General features: G+C 33.5%; 1 protein-coding gene across 1 annotated transcript; it reads right to left on the reverse strand.

Annotated features, from left to right (window-relative positions):
- Positions 1-393: 393 nt before the first annotated feature.
- Positions 394-6,380, reverse strand: LOC102595766 (probable inactive purple acid phosphatase 1). Its single transcript, XM_006348625.2, has 13 exons — positions 6,163-6,380; positions 5,010-5,193; positions 4,755-4,846; positions 4,525-4,591; positions 4,318-4,440; positions 3,778-3,870; positions 3,494-3,623; positions 3,152-3,233; positions 2,766-2,898; positions 2,245-2,450; positions 2,030-2,155; positions 1,389-1,698; positions 394-993 (listed from the first exon to the last, which is right to left on the reverse strand). Exons 2-13 carry the CDS (start codon positions 5,175-5,177, stop codon positions 688-690), a joined length of 1,836 nt encoding a protein of 611 aa, XP_006348687.1. The 5' UTR covers positions 5,178-5,193; positions 6,163-6,380; the 3' UTR covers positions 394-687.
- Positions 6,381-8,870: the final 2,490 nt, after the last annotated feature.

Genomic DNA, 8,870 nt, shown 5'->3' on the forward strand with positions numbered 1-8,870 from the left:
TCTTCTCAGATATTGTTATTTTCTTGTCGATCGTGTTTTTATTATACTTCTTTTAAGTTGATGATCTATCGAAAATAGCTTTTTTACCAAAGATAAAAGTAAGATCCGTGTACATTCTATCATCTCTGGAGATGATACTGCACTTGCATGGGCGGAATTTACTTAGGCGAAGGGTGGTCTGGTGCAAATCCTCCACCGAAAAATTGTGTGGTGCATAGAGGTTAAATATTAACTATTTAAGTGTATATTTAATTTTGCACGTCCTTAACTGATAAGAAAATTTGCAAAGTCGTGTTTATAATTAGTATACCTTATTTTAATTTTCTCTCTCGTATTTGACTAAAAAAAAAGACTATTGTTATACTCATATGAGTATAACTGTATTAGACTTTATGGAGACACTTGTTGATAACATTTAAGCCAATTGTTTTATGAAAGATGATAGCAATACATTGGATAACAGAAATACTTGAAAAAGGCTAATAAACAATCTATCACCCTCTATCATCTATTCACCCAGACTGTTTATCTGTGAGGTTCCTGCTGTTTGTGACTCTGAACTTGGATTCCTCGGAACGCAGGATGCTTTGTGCACGGGGCTTCTCTTGTAAAGATATTGATGGTATAGTGGGATGCAACATAAGTGCATAACAGAAATCAAACTTTAAAGTCATCTTCATAAACCAATCAAGATGCCAATGTCATGCTTGGGCAGCTATCCACAGTGCATGCCAAGATGTCTCTGTAATCCCGGGAAATATTGAAAGAGTCGTACACTTTGCCATCACTGCTCTTCTTGTACTCGAACAACAGGTTTGAATGATCAAATGCTGTCATCTTCACAAATCCATAATCGTAATCTTTGAATATACTCCACTTAGTCTGGAGGGATGTAAACTTAACTAGACCAGCTCCACCTCCTCCTGCAACGACATGTATTGTCCCGTTCAAGGTTCCCTTGTACGAGTTCTTCTCGGTCATTGTACAAATATTCTGCCATTCACGAAGACACAACAAATGCGTTAAAGAATGAAGTATAAATATTTGAGAAACAAGAATATTAAATGTTGAATCACTCTCTAGTTTGTAAAACATTTGTGCATGCAGTTTAGCTCTTTAGTACTCCATCCATCCAAATATATGTCTTTGTCAAAATATAATATATAAGTCAAATTTCATCCGTATCCCCGTGCTAGTCAGACACGGTCCTATGAAAAGGGAAACATTGAATATTTACTTTCTGGGAGAGATTTACATGGGATGGAGGTATAAGATCATCATTATTTTCAATGTCCTCAGAACCTAAGCGTCATCAGTTGCACTCGTCATGAAATTTAACTAAGATGAGAACAAAAACGTTGCATGGACAATTCATATGTTTAGGATACCTGGTAAATGGGACATGTTCTTTCGTAATTATGGACATGACCATATATGGCGATATCAACTTTATACTTCTGCCAAAGTTTTTGAAGGCTTTCCCTCCCCATCGGTTCTCCAAATGATCCTTCATCTGCGTAAAAATCACCAGAAGAGTAACCAAGTACCCTATGTGCAAGGAAGATTAGCCATGGCTGTTTCTGTCTATCTACAGATGCGAAGCAGTGTTCAAGGAACTTATATTGTTCGGTGCCCTCTCTCCAATCATGTTCAGTATCAGCAATACAGAATCTGAACATACCATAATCAGTAGAGTACCTGAGAGCATACGACAACATTAAGCCTCACACTTTGGAGGGGGAGGGGGGTGGGGGGGTGGAGAAGTATCTATTCACTGCCTCCATATGTACAAAGTTGATGACAATTAAGTCTAGTTTAAGTTTATCCAACAGCCATGCACATTTAGGTTTTAAACAACATTTGAGCGCTAAAATTGTTACAAGTCTGATTCTAATAAATATAACCACAAAAGGTGCATATCCATAATTTTCTGGAAGAAAAAATATGCATATAGTAGATAAGTAACACATCAAGTAGGATTTGGGAGGGAAAACAACTTGGGATTATCCAAAAGAAACAGTCACCATACCAGAACTTATCCCTATTTTCGGCAGGAAAATAGAACATTGTCTGAGCCAAGACACCACATTCTCCACCTGAATCCCTTTTACCATAAAATGACCCACTATCAGGCCAATCGCGTTCATGGTTGCCACTGGGAGGGAAAAAATTTATTAGTTACATGAAAAAAGAAAACAGACAAGTGTGTACTCAGAAATAAATTGTAAAAAACCTGCAAAGTACCTAGCAATCATGTATGGTACTCTTGAAGTAATCGGCTCTACTTGAGAAGTAAATTGATCCCACTGAGAAAGATATCCATTGGCGTAAACGATATCACCAATGTGAAAAACTATGTCAATGTTCTTTAAGTCCTCAATGATTTGCTTGGTAGTGTTAAGGGAGCCAGGTTGGTATTGATTGTACACATTTGAGCCATCGGCTTCTTCCTGTAGTTAAGAAGGCAAAAATAGGTCTTTGTTAAGTGTAACTTCTGAAATTTGCTAGCGGTAGATCTTAAGCAATGGCAGAATCCATATATAACCTTCCATAAGTACTGCTAATGGAATAGTAAGATGCAAAAAATTCTACTATGAACAAGATTGCAACATAATCCACTTCTGAATGGAAGGACAGGAAACTCAAAAGAGAGCAATTTACAGAGTTTCAAGACAATTAAGTACAAATATCTATGCACAGATATAAACACTCAGCTCTCTATTCTAAAACGAAAAATAGAAGAAAGATGTTAAGAGTGTTCAAACCTTTCCCATGTCACCAAAAATGACTACTCGCTGAAGAGAGCTTTGGCCAGGATAGGGCGATGCTTTAAATTTGTACATCTGACTCCAGATATACGTGCCATTAAACAGTTTATGCCCCAGCTTGTAGGTATATCTGCATAATCAGAAAGTTCATTGAATTTACATTTCAAATGTCAACCTGCATTAGCATGGAGTGCAACCGTCTTATCCAACTAATAGGAAACTAAGTTTCATATCCGCAGATGTATTTTGATATCCAACTATAGTGGAAAGAAGAAGAATTTCAAAGTATCTGACATTTTCAGAAATGGATGCCCAGTAAAACATGAAATCATTTAAAAGATTTGATTATTGTCCTTCTGCTTCTAGGAAGAGTGTAAACTTACGCTAAATTGGGCCACAACTCCTTCAGAAAACTAGTGTGAATGAATCCTGGATCGCGCCATCCAACAGTTCTTGCTGGTGCACCTGCAAGCACAGAATGACATTCTTTTTAAAAGAAACTTTTATAAGTTAATGCAGAATAAAATGACATTCATCCAGTGTTTGTCAAAGTGAAGTAGGTGTATTCCACACAGTTGCTTAGCATATATTGATTGTATCCAATCAAGTCTCCAATATGTGCATCATATGTCACATTAACAGAAAACATATGAAACGCATCATGTTACATTTATGGAAAACAGATGCCAGTTTTAGGACACAACATGAAGGGAAAAAATACCCACCACACAAGCTACTACGATCAAAAGTCAAAGTCCCTGCTGGTGAACGAATCTGTTGTCCACCTTGTGGACCCCACTCCACAAAGGGCTCTGCTTCATTGATATCGTATCCACTTGTCCATGTAACAGTCATCTGAACATCAATTTTAAACTGTCATTTTTCTGGGCTTCCAAAGTGGTCACTATTCAAACTATTAGTCACGCTGCACAACACATTGATTATCCTGCCTGAAACACAATTCAACCTTGTTTCACATGTTAAGAAACAGTGGAAGAAACAAACTTACTTCATTCCATGTCTTTCCCTGTGCTAACCGCGGGTATAATGGTGCATTTGGATGTGCAAAGGCAACAGTATTTGACACTGCTACCAGCTTTGGCTGTTAAACAGGAAAATAAATGCATTAGAATAAGCTGACATCAATCCTGGATAAGCAACTCTAGCCTTTAGTCAGATTCATACAAGAAACAAATGTGTGAGAATTTGAGCCATCACCTACAAGAGCTTATTCATGTGGCATGATAAAAACAAATTCATATTACAAGGGGACATCAGACTGTAGAAACTGTCTTCATCGAGAGGGATTAAAAGGCAGACAAACCAAGAAAATAAAACCAACCAGAAAGAAAGAAATCAAGGATTTTTAACAAATTTAAAACAAGTCAAATATCGTCTTGAAAAAGAGACATCTTTTTTTTTTTTGGAGAAAGACTCTAAGAAAGAGAATTGGACCAGCGGATTTTAGAATTTGGTCTCTGACTTTTGCTTCATGTAAAATATGCAAAGTCTATAGAGGTAAACTGGGCAAGAGTAAGTGTTAACATACATTTCGTAATCCACCAGAAAACAAAGCGAAGGAGAAATCTGATCTCTGGTTGATCAATTGAAGCTTTAACGATCCTTTTCCTGTTCTTTTATAGTTGGGATTGGAGCGATTTGCAAATTGATACTGCAAAAGAAGAGAGACATGAGTCAATCTCCAGAGAAAAGATCTTCTAAAAGGTTGCACTATAAATCTATAAATGGGACGGACCTTTATAGGAGCTGTACACAAAAGTGGTGGAGTCACCATGTTATTTTCAGGGTCACACGTAGCTGCACTGAAATATTTTGTAAACGTTCAGCATATTAGCTTAAACTTAAAAGTAATGAAAAATTATGTAACTAAAATCAGCAGAAGAAACTCATTTCTCATATCTTAAACTTTTCAAATAGAGCTCAGTATTTAAGATATTGACAGTTTTATAACCAAGTGTGGTTCACCTGAAATTGGCAGGAGAAAACACTCCAACCCAATCATCATTTGACGGGTTGCCTGTGCCATACTCCAGAGTTATCCATTCTTGGTTTAGGCCCTAGAACATAGCGAGAATGTAAGGAATCAGAACCTGAAATCCCTAATTATCAGTTTGAAAATTGGCTATCAGATCCGTTAATCAGGAAAGTTAGCACAAGGTAGCAGAAGCATAATTAGCTTAATTAAGTATTGGGATATAGCTCCAAGGTAATGAAGCTTACGTTTGACCCAAGAACAGAAGGAGATGCTTTGATATAAGCACGAGCATCCAAAGCAGCAACAGCATTATGAACAGCAATCCTTGCTAGAGGATGATCTTCATGAGATGTTACCCCTTGAAGAGCAACTAGAACCCATAAAATGGGCAACAACATAACGAATGTTTTCATCGCATCCACCTTATGGCTGCATCATTCACCAACGAACAGACATGAGAACTAAGAAAATAAGATACAAGACACAAAGATTAGACATTTCTTCAAAAACTCAACAAAGAGCATATATCATAAAAAAGAATTCTTCTTTGCATTTAATATGCAAGAGTGATTCACTCCAAGAACTTAAAAAGGACAAAAAAAAAAAACTCCAGGTGATCTGACAAATAGTTACTTGTAATGAATACAGTCACCAACTTGCCAAGCCTACCAACGACAAATATGCAGTGTAATCCCACAAGTGGGATATAGGGAGGGTAGAGCGTACGAAAACCTTACCCCAACCTCGTAGAGATAGAGATTACCAAGCCTACCAATGTCCTAAAACTAAGAGCTAAATAGCACTCCTTTATTCGGAAAAACTGATGAAAGGCAATTTTCAGAAAAATATCTCTCCTCATTACCATTATTTGAAGCTTAACTAGCCTACTCAAGTACCATATTAGTAAAAAAAATCAAATCTTTCTCGCACCCCACACATTACAACCAATCAGAAGATTTAAACTTGAGAAAACTGAATCACAGAGAAATAGGCACAAACACAAAGTAGGCATGAGAACAAATTGAAACAAAAACAGCTTGCAGCTTCTGGATTGCAAAAAGATTAACAGACCTGAACAGCACCAATCAACACACCTAAAACAGACGATAAAACAAGCAAAAACACAATGTAAATGTGATCAAAAACAGGAAAGAATCAATAAAATACCAGCTTCAGGGTAGATTAACAACTATGAACACCCAATAGAACAACTAGTAGATCAATGAAAGTTCTAAAACTGACAAAACAGTGTAGCAGAAAAAAGAATGGCACAAAACCCAACGTGGGTGTCATCAAAATTGGAACTTTAACCCAAAAACAAACAAACCCTTCTGTATTAAACCAAAAAAATTACTCCAATCAACAGATATCAACTTAAAGAAATGTATACTAACTGACCTGAAACTGAAATGGGTCAAAAAATTAGAGCTTTGAACTAAAGTTTAAATAAGAAAATCCATGTGGGAAAGAAGATGATAAGAATTGATGATGAATTAGAAGTAAAGCAAATGACAAATGGGAAAAAGGGTCAGATAAATTCTTGGAATCTTTCTCAATATTCGACCAATCGACCGGATTTTCAGCATAAACTGTTAGACTTCTGATTGATGAGTCGGCTGATCAGAAGCCGCTATATATGGTTTCCAATTGGTGCGTTTCCATTCATCTATTAACGGCAATTTCGTTATGGAGTCTGACTAAATTTAAATTCGCGACTAAAAGTCCAACATTAGAGGGTAAAGTACTCCCTAACAAATAATTTCATATCTAAGTAAACTTGAACCTGAATATCCGAGCAAAAATAAAGGAGTACTTACACTACACCACACCTCTGGTTAGTGGCAATATTCAATTACACGTTTGTTTGGATGGCTGGACTCGTTTTATGTATTGTTTGTTTAAATATTGAATTCATTAATACAATATAATACTCTACAATATTATGATACAATATATAACAATCATCTAAATAGAATGTAATTATAGTTTCTTTTTAAAGACTTATCGATAATTTTTTAAATAAATTATATCATGGTTAATAATTAGAAAAGAAATAAGTTTTCACTTATCACCATCGAGATTAGTTATTATGAATAACTTTGAGATCGTTTAGAATTATTTTTTTACTAGTACATGAAATGAAGGATATTCTTACAAATTCAACGATGTATATTATTTTTAATATAATAAATTAAAAAATAATATTATAATAATTAATTTCAATATAACTAAGATCTTCTAATCAAACAATCCATTTGCAAGTTGAAATATGTATATAGTTGAAGTATTTGAAGATAAAATAGATTTTATGTTTAGTACACGTGCATACAAATTATTGTGTTTCTAGATGAAGTTATCTTTACGTACACTTCTAATATAAAAATACGAAAAGCAATGTCAACTTGGAGATAAAATATAAAATATAGTATGCTAAGACTAATTTTTTGATAATCAATTACAAGTCGAGGGACAAAAAGATAGATAAAAAAAAGGTTATATAGGTGAGAAAATCATTACACCTTTACATTAGTGGAATATGGTGTGAAGACATGAATCATTTTTCTCTAAAGTATATAATATATTTCAAATTCAAATTTGATTGAATTTTTTTTACATGATGTAAATTAGCTAATGAATTTTAAATATTTTTTTCAAGCCTACTTTTAAGAACCCTTTTGGGCTTTGAATTGATCCAAAAACGATTTTCTTTTGTTATGACTATCGAAATCATAAGCATTAGCATGTTAGTTGCATATCAAAGTGGTATTATAGCCCTTTAGCTTGAGAAATTATCCAATCTGGTCCATTTATATCAAGTGATTTTGTTGGTTAGTTAATTAGTCATATTTATTCATGAGATGACTTAGATTGATGTTAGCCTGAAAATGATAAAACTATTCTATTAAATCGTACAACCAAAGCATGTGAACTATATAAGTTCCAGTAACATTAATTAGTTGATTAAATATTAAATTTACGCAAACTGTTACAAAAGAGCAATTTTTTTTTTATAAATATTAAGTATTAGCTTATGCTCTTATGAAAAATGAGTCTCAATCCCATTATTTTTGTCCATACCAATTGCAAGTGTATTGCTAAGGTGTTGTGTTATTCTCGTATTAGCAGCTTGAGATTGTTCATGGGATCCACACTAATATAAGGTTTTCAAGGAAGAGATGATTTACTATCACAAAAATATATAAAACTTATTTTAGATTAGAAATTTAAAATTATTTTAATTAACATCACCTAAAATGTATAATGTTAAGAATATTCGTTAGGTATTCATATTAAATCGGATAATTTACTATTGTACAAATATATATATATTGTTTTAAATAAAATTTTAAAATTATTTATTCAATATTATTTTAAAAATAAATTTGTGAACAAATATTAGACTCATGCGAACTTTTTGCCAGATATATATTAGACCTAATTAACTGGTTGCATTTAAACAATTATTTTACATCTCAAGAGGAAAAATCATTTACTACATATTATGTCGAGTTTTGTGTTTAACATGTTGTGTCCATTAAGATGATGTGATTGCTCAAATTGTTATTCTTTGGATCAAAATTAAACCAAAATTGCAAGAAAAAAACTACATATATATCAACAACCAAAACTAGTCACAAAATCCATAAAAAAAAAATTGCATTAATACAACAAAATTCAAGTAATGCGGAAACAACCTTTTTAGCTCTAAAATCTGAATAAAATATACGTATACTTAACTCTTATAGATCTCACTTCATAAGGTTATTATACTGTGTATATTGTTATAAATAATATAAAAAAATTAAATTCAAAAAATAATACAATTCTTGCATTGTTAGGAATTTAGGGGTGTTCACGGTTTGGATAAAAACCGATCCAAACCGAAAAACCAAACCAAACCGATAAAATAAAACCGATTTTACTTGGGTTTGGTTTGGTTTGGTTTTAGATTTTTGAAAACCGATAGTATTTGGTTTGGTTATGGTTTTATTCGAAAAAAACCGAAGAAATAACCGAATCGAACCGATGAATTATATACATATATTTTATTAATATACATACTTAATATATTATTTTTATAAACAATTTTAAAGATCTTATACATA

This window comes from Solanum tuberosum, unplaced genomic scaffold (genome assembly GCF_000226075.1).
Source record: "Solanum tuberosum cultivar DM 1-3 516 R44 unplaced genomic scaffold, SolTub_3.0 scf00103, whole genome shotgun sequence".
NCBI classification, from domain to species: Eukaryota; Viridiplantae; Streptophyta; class Magnoliopsida; order Solanales; family Solanaceae; genus Solanum; species Solanum tuberosum.